General features: G+C 34.4%; 1 protein-coding gene and 1 non-coding gene across 7 annotated transcripts in view; one reads left to right on the top strand and one right to left on the bottom strand.

The window, feature by feature from the left end:
* Window positions 1-25,445, top strand: part of LOC111054394 (HEAT repeat-containing protein 5B) — a 170,947-nt gene that overhangs the window by 127,781 nt on the left and 17,721 nt on the right. For all 6 annotated transcript variants that reach the window (XM_039432602.1, XM_039432598.1, XM_039432601.1 and 3 more), the window contains 5 exons: window positions 10,466-10,647; window positions 11,286-11,531; window positions 20,849-21,080; window positions 23,121-23,318; window positions 24,870-25,032. In XM_039432602.1, coding sequence (XP_039288536.1) covers window positions 10,466-10,647; window positions 11,286-11,531; window positions 20,849-21,080; window positions 23,121-23,318; window positions 24,870-25,032 — 1,021 coding nt within the window. The remainder of the gene's footprint in view (window positions 1-10,465; window positions 10,648-11,285; window positions 11,532-20,848; window positions 21,081-23,120; window positions 23,319-24,869; window positions 25,033-25,445) is intronic.
* Window positions 19,548-19,666, bottom strand: LOC120352566. The gene has a single exon (XR_005571923.1). It is a non-coding gene; the product is annotated as a U5 spliceosomal RNA (small nuclear RNA).

Genomic DNA, 25,445 nt, shown 5'->3' with positions numbered 1-25,445 from the left:
ATGGGCAAGGAGTAGTGATGAAAAGGCACAGTTGATAAAGTGTGGCATGAAGGTCTTCTTTTCAAACTGAAAAAAGTGCTATCAAAGCAATTTACAGTTATAATAGAATCCTATCTGACTGACAGATACTTTAGAGTAAGGCATGAAAATTCATATTCTGATTTGAAGGAAATAAAAGCAGGAGGTTCCTCAAGGAAGTGTTCTAGGACCATTTCTCTACCTACTCTATACCAGCGATATTCCCAGCCTTGATGAGAATACTACAGCAACATTCGCAGACGATACAGCTATATTATCAGTAGACAGTAATATTCATATTGCAACAGAAAAACTACAGAGATCCATCAACAAAATTCAAGATTGGACTAGAAAGTGGAGGATGAAACTGAATGAAGCAAAGTCGATTCACATCAACTTCACCAATAAGAAAGGACCTGCCCATACCAATAACAATTAACAACCAAGTTGTACCATATGCCAATGATGCCAAGTATCTAGGTATGACCTTGGACGCAAAGCTTCGCTGGAAGGCCCATGTCAAGAAGAAGAGAGAGGAACTTGGAATCAAATATAAGAAGCTGTATTGGCTAATCGGTAAAAACTCCAACCTACAAATCCAAAACAAAGTACTTCTGTACAAACAGATACTAAAGCCAGTATGGACATATGGTATACAACTTTGGGGGTGTACCAAAGACAGCAACATCAATGTCATACAACGGTTCCAGAACAAGGTGCTGAGGAACATTGTGGATGCTCCTTGGTATGTCAGGAACAGCGATCTTCATAGAGACCTGCACGTCGATCTGGTGTCCACCGAGATCCAGAGGCATGCGGAGAGGCACGAGGGGCAACTGCACCAACACGACAACGTTGAGGTGATCCAGCTGCTAGACAATGGAGGGTTGGTGCGGAGGCTCAAAAGGAGGAAACCGTATGAGCTAGTGTAGTGCTTGTTCAATTGGTGTCCAGTGTAAGAGCAGAGCAGTGATTGAGTGAATCTAGCTTCTATAGTACAGTCATAAGTGTACATATTAATTAAACAATCAATATCAGTAAGAATATCTAATGAGATATTCGCTGTTAACATTTTAAAGTAGTATGTTAGGGTAGAAAAAATTAGCTCATTAGTCTCCAGACTAGATAGCTATAGTATTGAAAAAAAAATCTTTTTTTTTTTTAATCCTGTACACAATTATCCTCTTTACAATGTAGTGCATGCCTTCCCTTGCTCTTTCTTATTTTGAGCAAATTTCATTTTTTCAATTTCCAAATTCAATTCTTGCAAATAACAAACAATTTGGATTCTCCTGATTTTCAACGAAACGTGAACAATTAGGTATAGCAGCATGCGATCCTCAACCTTGTGGGCTTTATCGCGTCCCCCACCAATGATGTCTCAAACCTCTAAATCGAACAATACTCTGCTCAGCCAAACCTCAGGACAGACACATTTCCTCCCTGCCAGAAAGCCATGCTTCTGCAGTTCCGGACAGCCGTGCTTCTTCCCTGCCAGACCTCCATGTCTGCAGAACCAAACAACCTACGCTTCCTCCCTGCCAGATAGCCATGCTTCTGCAGTTGCGGACAGCCGTGCTTCCACTCAGCTACATGCTGAGGACTGAGGAGTTCCATTCGAGCTAGTGACATCCTCACTTGCTTCTGTTCTTCTCACTTATGCATACCCTAATGCATGTCGTAATCACACACCCTATGTGTGACTTTCTTGAGGCACAAAACAATGTTGCTTCCGACGGTATGTTTCTTCTAACTATTCATCTCTGATTTTGTAGGTCGTGAGATAGTAATACCTTTTTTATCTTGGAATTGTCATTGAATAACTTTTAATATTTAAAACCATTTCACAATCAGTCTGATCATTCTCAATTCATCTATTTCATTAAAATAATTCTTCATCAGAAAGTAATTTTATAAAATCTTGTTTTAAAATTATAAAAATTTTCAAATCAGTCAGACCAGGTTACAAGAACATTGACTCCAATCGCCTGTATCTCTTGTAAGCCTCTCCACATGATCAGATTCCCCTGTGAGTAAATCACTATAACATTTGGCACACTAACAATGTTATAGCCTATACATAAATCTCATAGCCAACCTAATAGGCTTGTCAAAGTCTAGAGCAAACCAATCGCCATGTTTCTTCTGAAAGTTGCATATTTTCTTTTTTCCATCAACACTAACATAAACAATCCCAAAAAATTTGAAAATTTTCCTTGATCCTGTTGAAATTTTTCCTTAAATTAGATAAAAATTCTAGCATACATAAATTCTGAAAGTTGCATATTTTCTTTTTTTCCATCAACACTAACATAAACAATCCCCAAAAATTTGAAAATTTTCCTTGATCCTGTTGAAATTTTTCCTTAAATTAGATAAAAATTCTAGCATACCTTTTTCGATCGAATTTACCCACTCGTTGAGTGTTTCCATCTTCATTTTTAATTTTGCTCTTGCTTTCATGCAAAACTTTTTTTTTGTGTAACAAACTTTTAGCACAATTATTTTTTTTAATGATTCTATCTCACTCCCGACACCAATGTTGTAAATGTGCTTTTTTATTAACACTATTCATTGAAAGTTTAAATTTACGAACAAGATAAAAATAGAATGTATAATTTACATTTTTAACGGTACTAGCGAATACAACCAAAACGATGGTATAATAGTATACGTAAATTCGGAGTTGTCTTCATCGTGTAATGAGGTGGAAGTTGGGGGATTGCGTTGTCTCAACTTGAAGTGCGATAAAGAAAACCAATGCTATAATTTACTTTGTGTTTATCGCTGTCATGATATTGACATGGCCGGTTTTATTGATGGATTGGAGGAAAGATACAATCGTACTGATGATAATAATAATAATAAGATAGAGGTAATTGTCGGTGACATCAACTGTGATATTCTCAATGAACAATCTAGCAGCCTAAGCAACAGGTATCTTGACGTGCTTTATGAAGCCGGCTCTGCTTGCTGCATTGATTCTCCGACTAGGGAAACTCCTTTTTCTTCTTCATGTATAGATCATCTATTTGTTAGACACCCAGATACTAATTCTCTTTTTCCAGCAGTATTGAAATCCGATATCACGGATCACTACGCAATAGGCATCATCATAAAGCATAATAAAAATAACAATAGCTCTCATATTCAAAACTCCAAATTCAAGAAAATTGATAATGAAAAATTCTTTAAACTTCTGGCCGAACAGTCATGAAGTTCTCTCTTCACAGGATCCTAATTTTTGTGCTGAGAAATTCATGGAGCTTATAGCTCTGCTCCATCAGACCTGCTCTACAACTATAAATAGATGTAATAACAGTAATAAATTCAAAAAATTAAAGCCATGGATCACAAATGGGCTTATCAGATCCATAGAAAAAAGGAATAAACTAAGCAGATTAACTAAAAGTCAGCCCTTCAACCCCAATCTCATTCATCAATATAATGAGTATCGCAGTATGTTGAGTAAATTGTTAAAAAGAACAAAAAATAATATTCCAAAAGGAAACTATTAGATTCAAAAAATAACCACAACATTTTTTGGAAAACAATCAATGAGATATCAGGGTCTAGCAACAAAACTGCTTCTTTTCCTATTCATGATTACACAAAACGTAACAATAGCGACAACAATCCCAAGTCTGCGTTAGATATAGCAAATAAATTTAACGTTTACTTTTCTAATGTTGGAGCCAGGCTAGCTGATGAGATTAAGCAAAGAAACCAGAGACTTAGAGCTCCAGTCCGCCCTGTCTGTCGTCCTGTCCAACAATTCATCTTAAGAGAAGTGTCAGAGCAGGAGGTTAGACAGTGTGTGGCGGAAATGCGTGGAGGTTCTGCTCCTGGCTGCGATGATGTATCGGGTTATTTGTTGAAAAATGGCATAGATTTTATTACTATTCCACTTTGTCATATTATTAACTGTAGTTTCAATTCAGGTATTTTCCCCAATATTTTCAAATTGGCTAAGGTTATTCCTCTATACAAGTTAGGTGATAAGGGAGATAAAAATAATTACCGTCCAATATCTTTACTGAGTGTATTTTCAAAAGTTATTGAAAAATGCTACAAAAACCAACTGTCTCAATATTTAAAAATAAACAAATTATTATCTGATTGCCAGTTTGGATTCAGGAACGACTGCAACTCTTCTAACTGCTTCTATCAACTAAGTGACTACTTGAGAAAAGGCATTAATAATAACAAATATATTCTTTTGCTGTTTGTTGACCTGGAAAAGGCTTTCGATTCTATCGATCGCGCAATATTGCTTTATAAATTGAAAAATATTGGGATAATTGGCGCTTCTCATGATTGGATCGGAAGCTACTTGTCGGGTCGCAAACAAATAGTAAACAAAAATAGTCCATTCAGTTATAGTAACAATGGTGGTAGCAATGAAATTAATAGCAATAATATAAATAACAACAATACAAATTCTGTCAATAGTGAGGTGCGAAGTATCGATTTTGGGGTTGTCCAAGGAAGCACACTTGGGCCAATCTTATTCCTTATATACATCAATGACATCAAATCTGATCAGGTAGAATGCTACTGTTTGCTGATGACACTGCAGTCTATTTTGCGGCAGTCAGCTGGATGGACTTAATTACACTCAAAAATTGGTTTGACGACAACATTCTTAGTATGAATGCGAAGGAGACCAAAATTCTTCCAATATTCCTTTATAAAAACCGCGCACCTCCGGATAATTTACTGCTAAAACTACATTCTTGTGGTCAGGTGTATAATGATAACTGTGATTGTCAGGTGATTGAATCGGTCAACGAGTTCAAATACCTGGGTATAATCATTTATCTTGGCATCCACACATTTTCTACTTGAAAAAAAATTACGGAAATTGATTTTTGTTTTTTCAAAACTGAAGGGCATTCTTAACACGAAGGAATTGAGGACAGTGTATCACGCACTTGTGCAGTCAATCCTTACCTATGGAATTATTGTCTGGGGAGGTGCGTGTGATACTAAGATTGCAGAACTTTCAGTGTCTCAGAAAGGTATTATCAAAGCCTGGAAAGAACATATTCTTCCGAACGTTTATTTGTTTATTTTAATGTTCTAACTATTAAGAAGCTTTATGTTAAATTTGTCTTAATGTATGCGTTCAAGAATAAAATGAACTTGAATATTCCAGCACAACAAGAACATAGGACTAGAAGCGAACATCTTCTGCATCCCAATTTAGAGAGAAATTCGCGAGCTGTTTGCAACATAAATGTCTCTTATGTAATTAATATGATTCTGCGGAATGCTCCCCCCCCCATATAAGTCATCCAGGTTCTTGTACTGTACTAAAATACAAGAAAGTGCTACATGAATGGTTGGCATCTTTGACTATCAGTGTGGTAGATTGATCAAATCAATGTATGTGTAACGCATTGGAATTTATTCACTCATGTGTGTGCGTAGAGTGTGTGTGTGTGTGTGTGTGTGTGTGTGTGTGTGTGTGTGTGTGTGTGCGTGTGTGTTTCCCTTCCCGTGCGAATGTTGATAGTTGAGCTTCAATATTAAAATTAAATAAGTATTTTTATCTTTTATTTAAATAGTTTTGATATTGTATTGTTCAATACTATTAAATATTGGTAGCTATCTATAATAGTAATATTACTTCTCTGTATCATAGATAAGTTATCTGTGTAAATTAAATTTCAATATACGTATGCGAACTCTTACTCACGAACAGACCGACAGGTCCATGTGAGTACAGTTTCAATTATTTTGTGAAATAGTTTAAACATAGATATAATTTTCTTTAAATTACATTAACTTATGTTTTATGAGTCTTTTTTTGTGAAACAATAAATCAATTCAATTCAAGAATAAAACATTCTTCAACGTTTCTCATAAAACTCCTCATAAAACACTAACTTTAACTTGAAACTCTAATTTCAACTTAAAACTCTAATTTCAACTTAAAACTCTAACTTCAACTAGCTATTTACTTGTAAACGTTCGTTGCTAAAACAGTCACCTTGGCAACCGTGCTCATATGATATCTACGTAGGGCTAGTCTACATCATTGCGTATGAAATTTATTAGCTACAGAATAAAAAACTTTCTATTGCAGTGACCCCGACTACTACAATATGAATAACCATTTGGATCAAATATAAGGAATTACTCACATCTCTCATCAACTCGTACTTTTTATTCACAAAATATTAACAAACAAAAAATATAAGTTATATTGAATGAACTCACGGCTAATAAGGTTTGCCTTTTTCTGGCCGTGCTACAAATAAATGTAGGTATATGTGCGACATTTTTTTTTTGTAATCTTGTTGTCAATTAAGAAAGTTTTGAATGTGATATTTTGATGGCAATAAAATTTGAATTTGAAAAAAGATTATTAACAAACTCCTAACCAAAGAAAATCTCTGTGCTCTGTTCTAATCGGAATGTATGAGACTCCATTTATACAGCTGATAGAAGGCGCAAACCGAACTGGCCAAGAATACAACAATGAAACACACACGTGGCAATAAGCTCGCGCTCTCGATTTACAAAAAATTAATTCGATCAGCTGATTGATAAGATTATTTTAAGCTTTTCAATGATTACAACATATGTTAAAATATCATGTGTCAATTATCTCAGTTTCATATGGCGTTCATCTTACCTTAGACCAGTTATAGAATAGACACGGCTCATTGTATATTCATACTGAAAGTCGATAAGCCAGCATCTACAGCCAAATCCGCCTATCTCGACGTCACAGCAGTGACGTCACCATCGTAAAGAAATTATAGAAAACTTTTTTGAGTTTTTGTGTAAGTGTTTGTGGTGTTTAACTTACATTGTTGTTGAACAATGCATTGTTGTTAACTTGGTTGTGACGTCAAGATGGGTGGATTTGGCAGTAGATATTGGCTTCAGAGGCTAGACTTCACAGCGTGTCTATTCTATAACTGGTCTAAGCATCTTACCATGTTCATAACCTTACTTAATAGGATCCTTTGAAATCCTTAGAGGCAAAATATCTCAAAATCCGTTCTTAGTGCGCGTCTAGCATGTTTGAAGAATATTTGGGTTAAGTTTTAAGTTTGTAGGCCAATTAGTTGGAGCTGTAGTGTGATTTTACATAAAAATTTTCGAAAAAAGCCCTCTCCTGAACACCTATGTGCTCCTGATCGGAATTTTTCTGCATAGATCTAATTATTTTTCGTAGCTGAACAAAAAAGTTCCTCATGACTTTTCTGTGCAATGAGCGGTTGAAAAATACAACATTTTTGGGGGGGCCCCAGCTCCCGCAGGGGGGCAGATATCTGAAAATCGTTTCTTAGTGGATGTTTCGAGGCTACCATAAGCAGTTGTGCAAAATTTCAAGTTTTTAGGCTCAGTAGTTTGGGCTGTGGTGTGATTTCAGTCTGTCGGGGCTTAGCCTTTTATAGATATTTGTATGTATATATGTAAGGCTGACCACTAACGACAGGTCATGCATAATGAGCATGTGTGTTCAGACGATGTTCGTCATATATGTTCATCGTCAGCGAGAGGCTTCCAACATACAAAGTGAGTCATATGTATGGGAACCCTTCAATAAGTTGGAGACTGTTGTTGATATAATACTTTAACTTTCAGGATAAGTTATTGGACAAATACTCTACCTTTTGACGTACAACTGAATTTCAACCCCTCATAAGGGGGTGACTTAGGGGTTGTAACTAGAATATTTTAAATGTAAACACCCATTGTGCGGTACATAATTTTAAAGGCCTTTTTAAAACAAGAAAATGGTACCAATAGAAATGTTCCATGATACTTGTACTATAAATGGCGGCTGATTGAAGTTTTAATTTTTAGAGAAATGATAGGTAACGTAATGAAACTTGAAACAACACTTTTTGAATGAATACGAAACTCATTGAAAAATCTGGTTATTTAGTAATCTGTTTACTAAATAACATTTTATTTTAAAAGATGTTCGAAATGCCCTCCTTCTCTCGTTTGACAGCAGTGTGCCAGTCTGTTATAAATCCAAATGAAATGTAAATAGTAGTAAACAGATTACTAAATAAATAACCAGATTTTTCAATGAATTCCGTTATCCATTCAAAAAAGTGTCGTTTTAAGTTTCATTACATTACCTATCATTTATTTAAAAACTGAAACTTCAATCAGCCGCCATTTTTAGTACAAGTATCATAGAACATTTTTATTGGTGCTATTTTTCTTGTTTTAAAAAGGCCTTCAAAATGATGTACCACACAATGGGTGTTTACATTTAAAATATACGATTCACAACCACTAAGTCACCCCCTTATGAGAGGTTCAAATTCAGTTGTACGTCAAAAGGTAGAATATTCGACCAATAACTTATCCTGAAAGTTCAAAGTATTATATCTACAGCATTCTCCAACTTATTGAAGGGTTCTCTACATATGACTCACTCTGTATAATAAAAAAACCAATAATAATTATTATTGAACCACAGAAAAATCACAAATTATTATGATAGAAAAATAATTAAACCTCAAATAGAGCAGCGAAGGAAAAATGAACAAAGAATCAGAGATACAGAAACCTAACCTTGAACACTTTTCCTCGAAGCGTTTCTCTGTGATGACACAACAATGTATGACGACTGTGTATCATTCATGATGAACACACATGTTTATAATGTATGCTTTGACATCAGCTATAGGCTTCAAACATGAAATAGATGTTTGACAGCAGCTTCTAACATAAATTAAAGAACCAATTACAATAATTAAACTACTGGAAAATTAAAATATTGTAATGATACAAAAATCATTCAACCTCAAATATAGTTGTTAAGAAAAATAAACAACAAAAAATGGAAAATACAAAAACCTAACCCCAAAAAATGTTGTTTGAATAGTTTCGCTGTCATGACACAAGGTCATGTATGGCGACATGTGTGTACACAAATGTTCATCATATCGTTAGTTGCCAGCATAATAAATAAAATGTATCTATTAGTCCAGTCAAGAAAAGGTTATAGAGAGAAAAGTTGAGAAGACAATTTTTGATCCCGCAGTTCTGTTTAGGGTAGTAAGGAGGTAAACATATCTAAAGTCCCCACCTTTACCCCCTGTGCTAAGGGGATGGGGGTGGTTTAAAGGTACCATTTTCTGGTTTCTCGCATAAAACTCAAAAACATATAATAAATTGAAGCCCTCATAATTTCCTACAATATTCATACTACAACTTTTTTTATATCTTCTCTAGTTTTCGAGATAACCACTCTTGAATGTGTGACATTTTTGAAAAAACTCGTTTTCCACCAATTTCTTCTATTTTTGCTCTCATAACTTTTTAAAAATCGATGGGAAAAATTAATATCGATTATGAGCTTATAGAGCATTGAATTCTCTTCAATTTAATGTGTAATTTCACACTTTTACGAATTTCCCTACACCTTTTGCAGCAGCTTTAGTGTTGAGTGTGAAATCTTCATTATTGCAACAATAAACCAATTGACAAAGGAATTTGGAGGGAATGTTTTAAACAAATTTTTTGACTTTGCAGCTTTGTTGAGACTAGTTAGGAGGAGAACATATCAAAAGTCCCTATTCCTAACTCATGTGCTAAGGGGATGAGGATGGTTTAAAAGTTTAATTTTCCAGCGTTTTGCTCATATCTTGAGAACCATGCATTCAACCGACATAACTAACAATTCAAAAATGAAGCTTGATAAATTCTCTACACTTTTTGTTCAGTGGAATTTTGTGATATTCGCAATACTTCCCGAGATATTCGCTCTTGAAGGTATGTAATTGTTAAAATAACAGGTTTTTATCCAATGTTTTGCTCTTTCAGGGCTTATAACTCTCCAACAATGCATCGTAAAAATAATTACTCATCGTAGGTTTGTAGAGCATTAAATTCTCTCTGAATTGATGTATTATTTCACTATTCCAAGTCTTCCTTCCATTGTTATAGAAGCTTCAATGCAGGGGGTGAAATTTTCATTGCTGCAACAATAGATCGTTTGGCAATGACATTTGAATGGGGTGTCTGTGACACAATTTTTAACTTTGCAGCTAGATTTGGACTAGTTAGAAGGTGAACATAAAAAAATGTGCATCTTTTTCCCCTCTGTTGAAGGTGTGGAACCGCTGAGTTGACACTTGTTGCAGTAATGAAAATTTCACCCCCTACATTGAAGCTCCTATAACAATGAAAGGAAAACTTGGAATAGTAAAATAATACATCATTTCAAAGAGAATTCCAGAGAGAGAAAACCACCTCCACCCCCTTAGCACATGGGGGTAGGGGTGGGGACTTTTGAAATGTTTACCTCCTTACTACCCTAAACAGAACTGCGGGGTCAAAAATTGTCTTCCAAACATTTCCCTCTATACTCTTTTTTGAGCATTCATTGCCTGGACTATATTTATTTATTTAAAGATGCATTCTATGAATACTTTATATGTTATTGCTTGTTGTTGATTTTCAGGTGACTACTTGGTGCTGCACCTATCAGACCTGGTGCGCATGGCCTTTATGGCAGCGACAAGTGACTCGGATCCGCTGCGCCTGGAAGGCCTCCACACGCTGCACGAGGTCATCGACAAGTTCGCCCAAGTGCCCGAGCCCGAGTTTCCCGGACATCTGCTCCTCGAACAATTCCAGGCTCAGGTCAGCCTGATTTATACTAGTTCACTACAAGTAGTCATGTTTTCCCTTGCTTTTCTTTTTTTATTCAATTCATTCTTTATTGTTGTGAGCATTTATACAAATACATGGACATCGTCAAGTACGTATGAGAGCAAATATCACAAAACAATTAAAGTCATATAGTACACTAGAAAATGGACATTATCTCAGTTAGTTTTATTTCTTATTAGTAGTTATTTATTCGTTTTATTCATTTGACTTTGTTTTTCTCATTTGACTGACTTCTGATACCTGATGTACATGATATATTTTGTACTAATCTATTTCACTTTCCATGACGATCTGCTAGTTATAATTTCACTTTTTGGAAATCCTGCAGTACTGCAATACTTCGCACACAAGCACCGTAGCCCATGTGAAGAATATTCTTTCTCTGAATTTTTGTTACTATTATTCAAACATGTCTGTATCATTGAAAAGGAAATGAATGAATTTGATTTCTGATACCATAGTCACCTAAGTATTTTCCTCCTTTTTTCAGCACACCACACCATGAAGCCCGTTTTGTATCTTTTTTTAGAAATTTGTATTTTGATTGTAGTTTTTCTAATTTCACTACTTTTGTGTTTAATATAATAAAATTATTGATTGATTGATAGGTGGGCGCGGCTCTGCGACCGGCGTTCGCGGCCGAGACGGCGTCGCACGTGACAGCGGCCGCGTGCCAGGTATGTTCGGCGTGGATCGGCAGCGGTGTGGCGCGTGACCTGAACGACCTGCGTCGCGTGCACCAGCTGCTCGTGTCGTCGCTCGCCAAACTGCAGCGCGCATCCGATACGCCGCACATCTACAACGAGAGCCTCGCCACCCTCGAGCGCCTCTCTATACTCAAGGCCTGGGCTGAGGTATTTAACACGCATTCAAGTACATCAAAATAAAAAAAAATAAAAATCATTTATTTGCCAATCATAAAGATAAAAATAATAAATAAAACAAATACTTCATACTTAAACAGAATAAAAATAAAATTTAATCTTCAAATTTTAATTGGCGTTGCCAGCAAAACCTATGTTTCTGTGCTAGCAACGAGTACCAAAAAATGTCATTTAATTTAACAAACATAAAAGATTATTAAAAATTTTATTTAAATAGTAGTAGTAATAATAAATAAATAAGTAATAGTAATTGTTGTAAAATAATATCTGAAAAAATATAACTTAGTGAAAATAATATCAAAGAAAAAAGTTTTTTCAATAAAGTAGATTCTAACTGTACATGAGGCGAAAAACATTGTTACTTCTGATCCATCTCTCTATATTTTTAATGGCTGATTTATTAAATCTATCTGAAATTAATTGGTCTGGCAAAATATTTATCAATTTATTGCTTTGTATATGAACTGTCTGCGGCATACTGTTGAATTTGTTCTAGGAATGCGGTAATGAGATAATGAACGGAAATTATACGACGGGATGTTAGTTTCAAAGAGATTTTCTTGCTTATGAACGGCTAGAATTAAATTTTTCATGTAAAGCTGTCTCACTGTTGAAACTGGGAACTCTGTAAAAAGGCTATGGCTGGGATATCGTCTTGGTCTTCCAAGTGCAGCTTTTAAAATATATCTTTGAATTACGAAGATTTTTTTTTAAATGAATGTTCAATGCTCCACCCCATACCATATTGCAATATTGCAATATATAATACCATATTGCAATATTGACTGAGCATATGTTGAATAAGCCATCTTTATAGACCGAGCGAAGTGAGGTCTAAGATTCAAGTTGACGGTTTGGCATTTCTCTTAATGTTTATATGTTTTTATGTTGCGTATTTACGGCGAAACGTGGTAATAGCTGACAGAATCCAAAGTCAGGGCAGTGGACTGTGAATGATAGTTGGTATTAATACCTACAAATAAATCTTTGAATTCTGTGCATAAAAATACTGATAGCTTGAAGTGTGGTAAGTACGCCAATAAAAGACAAAATGAGACAACAAGATGAGATTTAATAATAATAAAATAATAGGCAGATGGCCACATACAAAAACAAGTGTAAGTAGATTGAATCGAAAAATCTTGGGACAATTACAACATGTAATAAAAAACGTTAGAGAAATACAAAATTTAAATGAAATTAGGTCAATGACATTAATGACCATTGAAGCCTGACAATAATCGAAAAGATATTATTAATGATACCTGAATTGCGAATATAAATTGAGTGCTATAATGAAAAAGTTACTGCTGCAAAATTCAATCTTAATGATTTACAAAAGGAATAGTAATAAATGACAATAAGCTGTAGATAGTGCTCAATAAATAGAATACATTAATATAGGCGGCATAGGCCTTCAGTGAATTAAATGTCAAGTTAGACATCAATTGAACAACTCAAATATGTGAATGTGCTTGCAAGCCAAGCGTAGCTATCAATACAGTGAAATAATTACTAATATAGAATACGTTAATATAGGCGGCATAGGCCTTCAGTGAATTAAATGTCAAGCTAGACATTAATTGAACAACTCAAATATGTGAATGTGCTTGCAAGCCAAGCGTAGCTATCAATACAGTGAAATAATTACTAATATAGAATACGTTCATATAGGCGGCATAGGCCTTCAGTGAATTAAATGTCAAGCTAGACATTAATAGAACAACTCAAATATGAGAACATGCTTGCAAGCCAAGGGTAGCTATCAAATACAATGTAAAGATTGTCCAAGTTGAATACAGGCGACATGGGCCTTCAGTGAATTGAATGTCAAGATAGACATCAATAGAACAATTAATAGGCGTCGGTGGCCTTAAAATAACACTTAAGAGCTAAGGGTAGCTATTAAATACAGGCGACATAGGCCTTCAGTGAATTAAATGTCAAGATAGACATCAATTGAACAACTCAAATATGTGAATGTGCTTGCAAGCCAAGCGTAGAATTTGCAATTAGTTATGTAATACATGTGTAAATGAAAGTTGATTAAAACGATTTACGTAACCTGAATAAAATTTTGAAGAAGAGATGCAGCCAGGCAGACAGGCAATGAATCCACGGTACCCAAAGAACAGGACATCAGCAAGCGACGATGTGATCTGGCCATGCGAAGACAAGAATGGAAGCGTCCAACAGTAGGCGAATCCCCAGTGGAAATGTGAGCAGGAACATGTAGAATTCCAAATGAATAATCCGAATTTCAAGTTGTGGAATTTTTAGATTGATTTCCAAACGGTAGAGATGATGAAATTGAAAGCTTGAATTTCAAGAGGTGAAGCCAATTGCTAGAAGAATGGCAATAGACGCCACCACGAGTTTGTGATCTTGACAAAGTTTATCAGTGTAAATAAGTGAAGAAATCGATGAATAATTAAATCACAATTGAAGAATAGAATAAACGAATTAATTTGAAAGAATAATTCACTTTTAAAAACGTTCTGTAAACTAGATGAATTTGGATGAAAAAGTTTAGACCGGGAGCGAAAGTGCACTCACCGACTAGGAACCATTGAAAGACAAGAGGCTAGCTAGACGCGCTAGCAACAAAAAAAGGAAGGCGGAAATGTCAGCCACGTAAGTAAAACGTTTACAAACGTTTGGTGAAAAAGTAGCAAATATCTAGAAAGTAAGATGCCTAAAGACAAAATAAATTCCAAAAAATCGAATAGTACAAATATTAAAATTGAAACGACAAATAACACGACGAATAATATAGAAAACCAACTTGATATGACAGTGACGTGGAACCGTGACTGTGACGTCACTGGACAGCGCAGATGGACAAAATGATGACATGACGTCTACGTAGTAACGGAACGAGTAACAAAGTGGAACCGTTCCAATAAATGCTTTGTCAGATTTTACAATAGCTTTACATGAAATTTAACAGGTATGTTCCTTTTTAAATTGCGCGTCGACGTATATACAAGGTTTTTGCCGTTTTTGGAAATTTTGCATTTCAAGGATAATATAAGAGGAAAAAGGAGCCTCCTTCATACGCCAATATTACCGTAAAAATCAGACTATAGAATTATTCATCATGAATCAGCTGTCTAGTGGACTATAATACTACCCGTTCAAAAACATCGAACATCTTGAAAATATTCATCTTTCCATCAACGTTAGTAGACAGTTGACCGTTCAAAAACATCGAACATCTTGAAAATTGTATCTTTCCATCAACGTTGTAGACAGTTGTGCCAGACCTGATAACAGCGCTCACACTCACATCCGGGACGACACGTCACGGTACGATAGGACAGAAAGCTCTATATTTATTTAGGATTTTTTTAGACATTTTAAATTGATAAATTATTTATTAATTTTTGAGAAAACATAACAACAGGTCAATGTAACTTACTGAGCGCGAGGTCTACTGTTCACAGAAATACTAGTTATAGTTGGTTCCTTAAGTTCATTTAATCTATGGAATTTGTGAATTATGTGTTTTATTTTCTTACACATGTTGTTTATATGTGCATTCCATTTAAGATGAGAGTCTATTGAGGTACATATATAAGTATATAGTGAGGTCCACCTTATAAAATAGCGGTGCCGATTCTCTGCCTGCCACTGCCTTCTATAGAAGATAGCTGATACCAGTATATCTGATATTAACTGTTACTTTACTTTTCTTGTTCGTCACAATTACTGAACTGCATTAAGGGAGCAACGATCCCGCAGTATATGACACGTCAAAGTTTAATCTAATATCTACCATCCCTCCTATTTCAACACAACAGATCCCACATAACATACATCAATCAAACATTATCCAACAAGGAAGTCTGCTAACCTGTACGGACACAATACAATAAGGAATTCCCTGAGTGTTTTTTGAACTCCAAGCCATCAATTTCTCTTATGTGAGATGGGATTGAATTAAATATTTTCATTCCCATATAAAACGGGCCACTCTCCAGCAGGCTCAGTCTGTGATGTGGGTAAACAAAACCTCTAAATCGTGTATTATGGGGATGACTCACCTGGTTCTCCTCATACATTCTTCTATTTTTAAAAACGAAGATTGCTAAATCTAATATATAAATAGCAGGAGCCGTCAGCAATCTCTTTTCTTTAAAATAAGGTCTGCAAGAGCGCATTATATTAATCTTATAAATTATCCTAATGGCTTTCTTCTGCAGTATGAATATTCCATTATTCTCTATACTTTTTCCCAAAAAAATAACTCCATATTTCATAACTGACAGAAAATAAGCGTAATATACAAAAAGAACAGTTTTTTCACTCCCTACTCTAGCCATTACTCTTAATGCAAACAAGGCTCTATTCAATTTACCACTGACATGAGAAATATGCAGCTTCCATTTCGAATCACTCTCCACCATCAGACCCAAGAATGTCGTGGAATCAGAAGTTTCAACTCTACTTTGAGTATTCAAGTTTATTCCAAAACTTTTATAATCTCTACTAAAGGGAATTACTTTAGTTTTTTTGTAGTTCAAACTGAGACTATTCTGAACAAACCACGAATCTAATTCAGCAAGCCACCTCTCAGCCTCTCTTATCAAACATTCACTGTTCCTACTGGTATTAAAGCTGTAGTGTCGTCCGTAAAAAGAGAGAGTTTGAAATTGACGTGACTCTCGATGTCATTAACATAGACTAGGTATAAGAGGGGGCGCAATATTGAACCCTGCGGTTCTCCCTGAGACATAGGTAACCAAGAAGAGCTGCATGTTTCATTACCAACAGATATTGACACTCTATGGAACCTCCCCGATAAATATGACGAACCATGCGTATTCCTCCCCATTTACACCATAATATTTCAATTTGTGCAATAGAAGATCATGTTGAACATTATCAAAAGCTCCCGACAAGTCACAGAAAATATCCAGAGCCTGTTCAGAGTCATCCCTAGCCTTAAGTGTACCCTGGTTAATTCCGAAAACAAAATCTTCAATGGATCTGCCCTTTCTAAATCCAAACTGTGACTTGCAAAAAGAGAGGATTTTTCAAAAAAATTATTGAGCTGAGTATGAGAAGCCCGTTCAAAAACTTTCGAGAAAGATGAGAGCAGAGCTACTGGTCTAAAATTAGCAACATGAGAATGAGAATGAGCAACATGAGTATGAGAAGCCCGTTCAAAAACTTTCGAGAAAGATGAGAGCAGAGCTACTGGTCTAAAATTAGCAACATCATTCTTATCCCCCTTCTTGTACAAAGGTTTCAAAACAGCTTATTTCAACAAGTCAGGAAAATGTCCTGTATCAAAAGAGAGATTAATCAAGTATGTTAGAGGCTTAAGTATGAGATTACATGACTTTTTAATGATAAATATAGGAATGCCATCCCACTCCGCTGATCTCTTATTTTTTAAGCCTGTTATTATCCTGAGAACCTGCCCTTCCGATAATGATTGAAATCTGAACTGTCTAATACCCCTATTATTCTCTATTCTATGTTGTCTGAAGGCTTGTAGGTACTCTTTAATGTCCTCTGAATTGCAACTATGTGCTTTGGATTTCCTGTTGAAGTGCTCATTGAAACATTCTGCAACCTGTTCAGGCTCGTCAACCAAAACTCCATCCGCAAACAATTTTGGGCAATCGTTTTTGAAAGATGAATTTCCCATAGTATTCCTTATTACCTGCCAAGTAGCCTTTGTAACATTATCCGAATGCTTAATCACACTATCAAGATACTTTTTCTTGGCCAAAGTAATTTTTTTTTCAGTACCTTACTATACTTTTTAACATATAAATGAAAGCTAGGATCCCGCCTTGCATCATTCTTCAAAGACATTAACAACTCTCTTTTTGTTTTAAGTGAGATCCTCAAACCTGGAGTCAACCATTTTTTCATTGAACTATTCTTTTTAATCTTCATGGTTTTGATTGGAAATGCCTCCAATGTTCATTCTTGATCAAAATAATCATTTTTTTATTCGCTAATAATATTTTTACTTTCCTTGCCCTATTACATAGGTAAGGAAATTATTGCTTTCCAAAAAAAAATTAAGGTACCCTAATTTCAAGTTTTCAAGGTCCCCTGAGTCCAAAAACATGATTTTTGGGTGTTGGTCTCTCTGTGTGTGTGTGTGTGTGTGTGTGTGTATGTATGTATGTATGTATGTATGTATGTGAACACGATAACTCCATTCCTAATCAACCGATTGACTTGAAATTTTAAACTTAAGGTCCTTATACCATGAGGATCCGACAATAAGAAATTCAATAAAATTCAATTCAAGATGGCGGAAAAAATGGCGGATAATTACTAAAAAAACCATGTTTTTCACGTTTTTCTCAAAAACGGCTCTAATGATTTTCTTCAAATTAATACCATGGATAGCTATTTATAAGCCCTATCAACTGACATAAGTCTCATTTCTGGGAAAATTCCAGGAGCTCCGTAATATTCTTGAGAAAAATGGCGGATAATGACTAAAAAACCATGTTTTTCACGGTTTTCTCGAAAACGGCTTCAACGATTTTCTTCAAATTTATACCATAGATAGCTATTCATAAGCCCTATCAACTGACATGATTCTCATTTTTGGGAAATTGCAGGAGCTCCGTAAAATTCTTGAGAAAAATGGCAGATAATTAATAAAATACCATGTTTTTCACGATTTTCTCAAAAATAACTCGACCGATTTTTTTCAAATTCATACCCTGTATAGTTATTTATCAGCTCTATCAACTGGCTTGAGGCTCCTTTCTGGGAAACTAATGGGGGGTCCACCCCATCCTTGAGAAATGGACTTAGTAACCTCCTTCTCGTGCATGAGGTAGGTAGGTAGGTAGCGCAGTTCATAAAAAGAACACATAGTCAAGATATTTCATCTGTAGAACAGCTGTTTTGACGACTTTAAAAAAAAATGACAAATAAAAAAAATCATCGAATTTCACAATTTACACAAAGGAAAAAGTACTCTGAAAACAATTATATATAAAAATATACAGAAGTCTGATCGTAGTTTCAAATATGAGCAAGGAAAGTTGTGTGAGTGTACCACACCAGATTTTTTTCAATGATTTAATGATAGATTTTCATTATTTGAGATTGAATATTCATTAATTTATTATATTTCTACATTGTTAAAAAACGAGCTGGCAACGTTGCATAGCTGGAAAAGGATAGCGTTATCTGCTCTGTTAAATGGTAGATAAGTATAGCAACGTCAATGTTAATCCAATGTTGACCTACTGTCATTATAACGTGGACCTCACTATAGATCCTCACTAATAGACCAAACTGGGAGTATATTTATAACTACTAACTATATAATACTAACAATATAATATTAATAACATTGGAGGTCCTCATTCAGACAATGCTGACAGTCTAGAGTGAATTCTACTGTAGGTTCCCCTACGATTGGCAATATCATTCACTCTTCAATGATTGTTTCCATTACAAACTGCTTGTTAAAAATCACTTTTGAACACTTGAACTACGACATATCAATCTGAACGACAATTCAGACTGCTATGTAAGTGTTTAAAGTGAATTTATTTTGTAGTTGACGATTTTTTTATTGTCCTTATCTGAATCAGTGAAGTTGGGTTTGATCTACATTTAGATAAAATGTTGGATAAAATTTAAGCTCTCTTAGGATTGGAAATCTCCCTGTATTTTCCTTGTTCAGTTCGAAATTCACTAAGCATGTTGTAATTGGTGATGGGCTTTCCCTGTAAACTATTATTCACACAGCAATAATACTATATCCTTCATCTCCTGATTTCCAACCACAACATGCTTTTAAATAAATTGGTAACATCTATTTCAATGTTTTTTTTTTAATTGAATTGTATTAGCATACATTCTATCAGAGAAGTTAGTAATCTTTCCTTATCTCTGATTCTATACTGTGCTTGCAAACTGGCCTAGAGAACAACCCTAATTAACGCTTGTTTTGGATGTGATTAGAAAGCTTTGTTATTAAAGATTATGGCTCAACCTTTCAGTCGAGCACTAGAAAAAAATTTAGATTAGATTCATCATGTGTTCCACTCCACGGAAATCGTTAGTAAAACGCGAAAGATTTATTCGATTTTGAAGTGGAACCAGAGCCACAGTATACCTATTCTGTACCAGAGCTAGCTATCATGGGAGCCCATTCTCACTGGGTGTGTTCAAAGTTTAATTGTGAAATAAATAGTTCAATTATTATTATTTTGTTCAATGGAGGGCATTGAAAATACGTTTCAATTTTATCTTTTAGTAGAATTTCAGAGATTAATGAGTTAAATTTACATAAAAAACGGAAAAAGTACATTCTTTATAACAAGCTAGTTTTACTGAATGTTGACTGGTAACAGTTGAAGGAGCTACCGCTAGATGGCGATACTAACGCTCGAAGTTAGTTGGCGGGAATCTACATCTCTTTTAAAAAGCAATTATTTCATTTTGACAAAAGTATAGTTCTTTCCGTCCAGATTCATTCTATGTTATTGTACTTTGTAATTAAAATAAAAAACATTATTCAAGCAGGGTTGAATTGCTATGACGCGAGCCTCTAGTAATCAGACGTTTAGAAAAACTCTTCTGAACAAAACATGTCGGAAATTATCAAGCTTCATTTTTGTATGGTTAGTAATATTGGTAGAATGCATTGTTCCAGAAATATAGGCTAAGCGTGTAAGCAAGAAAGATTAGAACCACCCAATTAAATTCAAAACCACTCTCATCCCTTTAGCACTTTGGGCCTTTTGATATGATTTGAGTTTGCTCTCGCAAGTGCGAAGCTCTGCCTCCTATTCATTGCAATAAAAAATGAACCTCACTCCCCACCACACCTCCTTCGAGAATAACATTGTCATTATAGAGCGTTACACTACCGCTCAGAATTAGCTAGCTTGCGTATATGGCCTCGTTGCGCCGCAACGCACTCGCTAAATTTGAGTTGAAACATGAAGCCACTACTGCGTTTAGGAAACTTTCTACCTTTTTGAATAATACATGGGCAATAGTATTTATTTCTTGAAATTAGTTGGGGTCCGCACCTAGCTTAACTAACCTTGAGAATACGCCAATGTGAATTCAATTTGTGATACTTTGGGATTACTCAAATAAATAGAAAATTAAAAAAAAAATTCTACATGAGGTGTGGTACCTACGGTACCTAAATGTAGAATGTAAATGTACCACTATCATAAATAGTAATAAACTCAAAGTAATAATATCAAAAAAGTAATGAGCTTTTTGAAACCTTCATCAATTCGGTTTATGTTATTTGAATGTGTGTAATTTGGTAGGTTTATATCGTGGCTATGATTGGGAATGGCTCTGCTCCTGGCTGTACAAGTTCTCCGATGCTGTCGAGTCCCACAACACCGACCAGTGACCCGAACATCGACGACAATGAATTTGGAGAGTTCGAATCGAGGGGTGAGAGTCTACTGACGCTGGTTCAGCCAGAGCTGGTCAGTTTGGCTCAACATTGGCTTGCTGCTCTCAGGGATCACGCTCTACTATCGTTACCTCCAGGTATTTGCAAATATATTATTTTACAATGTATTCGTATACGCTGAAAATTCCAGTGACGCATTCTAACACGTCCTAAATTAAAAAAAAAAACAAGTCCAATTGTAAAATTAAAAATTTGATACCACATGATAATTTTTTTAAGAGTGCGCTGTATTAATTGGCCATAAAATTGGGAAATAAATTTATTAGTCTAATAAGATCAATGTAAACATTCAAATACAGTGTAACATTCTTTTGGGAACACATCACGTCTACAGTCTACATCAGATCTCAAAACAAATTAATTGGATGAATTATTTGATGTAGTAGGGCAATTGCTTCATAAAATTTCAAATATTCTTTGCAAAAATATTTCAACTTTAATCAGTTTATTTTCTTAAATTAACTTACTTAATTATTTTTGAAATTGAATAAGTAAATTTAATTACCCTGATGAATTAAATTCCCTCTCCAATGACATTATAGAACGTGAAATTCTGTCCATAAAAATAAGAGCACTATGTGTTCAAAATTATTACATTGATTTTATATGAAACATAATACAGTATGAACTGCCATCGCGCACTTGGATTGCCAAATTGCATTGGCTAGCGAGTTGAAACCCACGTATGCTAATATAAATAAAGAACTGAAAATTGCACTGTAAAACACAAGAAAAAATCTATATTTTGTAAAAAATATAGAAAATATATATATATAAACTATAAACTAAAATATATATATATATATATATATATATAAATATATAAACATGAATATTTTGTAATTAAGAGTAGACCACTTGAAAGAGCTTATTTTGAAGATAATTGTCCTAAAGTTTCATTGCTGTGGTGTTTATTGTTTGCATTTGCAGTAAGTACGAAAAATGCTCAAAATTTACACTTTAAGGTCACACATAGGCCACAATAATTGTTTTTTAATTTTTTCAATAGCATATTCGGTTTTAAAGTTTCCAACAAAAAAAGTTGAATTTTTTTGTTCAAACAGCTTTGTTGAAGGTTGAACTATTTTTCTTTAATGAACAATATGCAGAAAATTCCTAGTTTTCGTTTGAATTTCAGAGTTTATTTCTATCCATAGAGGAAATATTTATTGGAATATTGAGAATACATTTATTGAAAATAATAATACAACTCAGAGTTAACAGCATAACGCCAAAACAAACATCATTTTCATCAAAAGTATGATACAAAAATATTTATGAAATGTAATAATAACTTAATATTAAGAATGAAAACAAACTAATGATAGAAAAGAAAAAAGTTGCTTAAAAATATTTGAAAAATATAATAAGTTGATTAAAAATAAAAACAAAATATTAAAAATAAAAACAAAACTGAATTGAGAAACAGAAAAAACTTGATTAAAAATAAAAGAAAGGCGAAAAAATGAAAGGAAGATGATATTGAATGGTCTGAAAAATAATGTAACTGTTAAAATTGAAGAGCTTGTATACATCTAAAATAGAATTTGCGTAAATTATCACTGAATGGGTCAAGAATCATATTTAAACTATTGTACAGGCGCCATGTCTTTTGAAGGAAACAATATGTATGTTGCACTGTTCTTGATCTATCTAGTGTAAATAGATTGAACAATGAACTACTCTCTATACTGAAATCTCAACTATCTATGTGTTATTCATAACTATTCAAAACTAAAAAATCACATAAAATACTGCACATATTTCTATTATAATAACTACCTATTGAGAATAACAAAATATATTATATAAAGCATATAAATAATTACATCTATTTCAAACCGTTTCAGGTTTCCGTTCAACTGTCATAGTTGTGCGCACGTGAACTGCTGCGAGATAGTTTTCATTATCTATCTATTAATATTTGATTTTATTTATTATTTTCAGTAGGTTTCTAAACTATTACATTGATCTTGTGGGACATGAAACAATATGCTCACAATGGCAACATATGAACACAGTAGCATTGCATTCAACACATCAGGCATAATCGACATGAATGAAGTGGACGATATAATAGACTGTTGCTGATTGCAAGTTGGTTGGTTTGATTGCAGAGTTCGCAAGCCAGCTGCCGCACGACGGAGGGGCGTTCTACACGGCGGACACGATGGAGTCTTGCCGTCCTCACTACGCGGCCACATGGCCTCCCTTGCTGCACGCTGCTGCACTCTGGCTCAACACCACTGGCTTCAGCTCCAACGACAATGCAAGTGCTAACACAGCCGCCGCAGACAAGTTCCATCTGCTTTTCGGTCAGTTCACAATCACACTCCTAGTAGAATATTCTACAGAAAAAGTAGGTTCACTCGACGTTCATTTTATAACCGTTATAACCAGTTCATAACGACGATGGTCATTAATCCAGTCGTAGGCCCGCTTTCTAAGACACTTATTGAATCTTCAAAAATGTATATCAAATCTATAGGTTTAGGCCCGCCTGCCGCAACGTAGACCCACGTTAATCCACGAAAAGCAACACACGCCGTGGGATGTTTTGTAAACCATTGCTATATTTATACTATTGCTAATAATTATTCATAATCAATGAGATGACAAGTGGATTATTAATTGCATGTATTATTATCATTACACAGGTGTCTAGAGAAGCTTAGCAATGGTTTACAAAACATGCCACGGCGTGGGTTGCTTTTCGTGAATTAGCGTGGGTCTACTTTGCGGCGGGCGGGCCTTAATGGTCCATTAGATTCAACTCATTAATTCATTGTTTTAATGTAATTGAGACCGGACCCTAATGACAATAGTGTATAATTATTATAACAACATCAAACAGTCAGTAAAATAGTAAAATAAATATGTTATTTAGTTGGCTAAATTCTGAAACTGTCTTCCTAATGTTGCACTCTTCTATTTATAGAATGGAATTGAAATGTCAAGTATTTTATTATAAACATGATTGTTGAATAATTAGATCATAACATTGAGAAAAGATAGCATAAGAATATATCCCATGTTATAGGAAGTTTATGTTATAAATCTCAAGCCAATTACTGTCTATTATTACTGTTTTGGCCGAATGAAGTGTGAGAAGCCACATAGTTTCATAAAAAACAATCACTTGGACTATCATCTTGAGTTGATAGTGAAATTTGTAACATAAACAAACGATCTATACCATGGAATATCTTCTTATGCTATATTTTCTCTATGATTATACTCTGAATAGAATAATTTGAGAATTCTGCTTCCAGTTGACCAAATATTGGCTTTTTTGAATAAAACTTTTTTCCATTTAATCAGTTGAGCTGTTAGCAGATACGGCTTGCTAAGTTATGAGTGGTGCATCTTTAGTGTATTATCATCCAAGTATATTTACTGCCGGTCTAATTATTATCAAAATTAAGCAGAAAGGATAGAAAATAATAAATTAATGTCATTCTATTCAGATATTTTCTTGCTTATACGTGTATATGATTCAGGTTTTTTAGCTGCAGTCAATTTCTAGTTGTGTTGGAAAAATGTATTAAAGAGAAAAACGAGCTATCAAATATTTCTCCCCCAATGAAATTCATTTCATAAATATGCAGCTGTAGAATTCAATTTGTGCTATTGAAGCTCTGACTTGAGGGGGTTTGAAAACAATTGAGATTTCAGATATTTATACAGTATATTGAAGTTATTTCCTTTCCGTATCTTATTAAATGAATATTATATCTCTGTTAAGTTTTCATTTATATTATTTAATAATTGCAAGTGCATGGAATTCTTTCAACTGGAAAACTTGGAATATTTTAAACAAAATCATTTCCATTTGTATAATATTTGTATGGTTTTGAATTGATCAGGTATTTGCATGGAAGCTTTGTGCAGCCCAAGGATGTCGGAACCTCTGGAGAGTGTAATAATCTGCTTGAGAGCCCTGTACACGCTGCTAGACAATCCTGAGCCAAGGATCATGCTACTTGTCGATAAGAGTCTTGCAATTGAGCTGTGCAACGTACTTCACAGGTTAGTTTACTTGTTAACTCATTTTTATAATAGTTCATATTAAATTTCTGTTCAAGATGATGTATTCTCAATTTCTGTTACATCATTGAATGTATTGCTAATTTACTTCAAAAATTTCACAATTTTACTTTTACTTTACATTGTCACAAGATGATGTGAACAAATTTATTACAAATTTATTCTTTATTTCTGTTACATCATTCAATGTATTGCTAATTTATAAAAAAAAATCGACAGTTTTACTTTTACTTTAATAATACTTTTACTTTTACTTTATTAATTTTAATTTTACTTTTATCATCATTAAAAAATAAACTAATATAATTCTCAATGTCTAATATTATGTAAGAAGGGTTTCAATTTTCTTCAGCAAAAAAATTTCAAACAAATCTACCCCTTCTTACTTTCCTCGC

The sequence above is a fragment of the Nilaparvata lugens genome, chromosome 7 (genome assembly GCF_014356525.2).
Source record: "Nilaparvata lugens isolate BPH chromosome 7, ASM1435652v1, whole genome shotgun sequence".
Lineage (NCBI taxonomy): Eukaryota > Metazoa > Arthropoda > Insecta > Hemiptera > Delphacidae > Nilaparvata > Nilaparvata lugens.
This window is presented reverse-complemented; position numbering and strand designations above follow the sequence as displayed.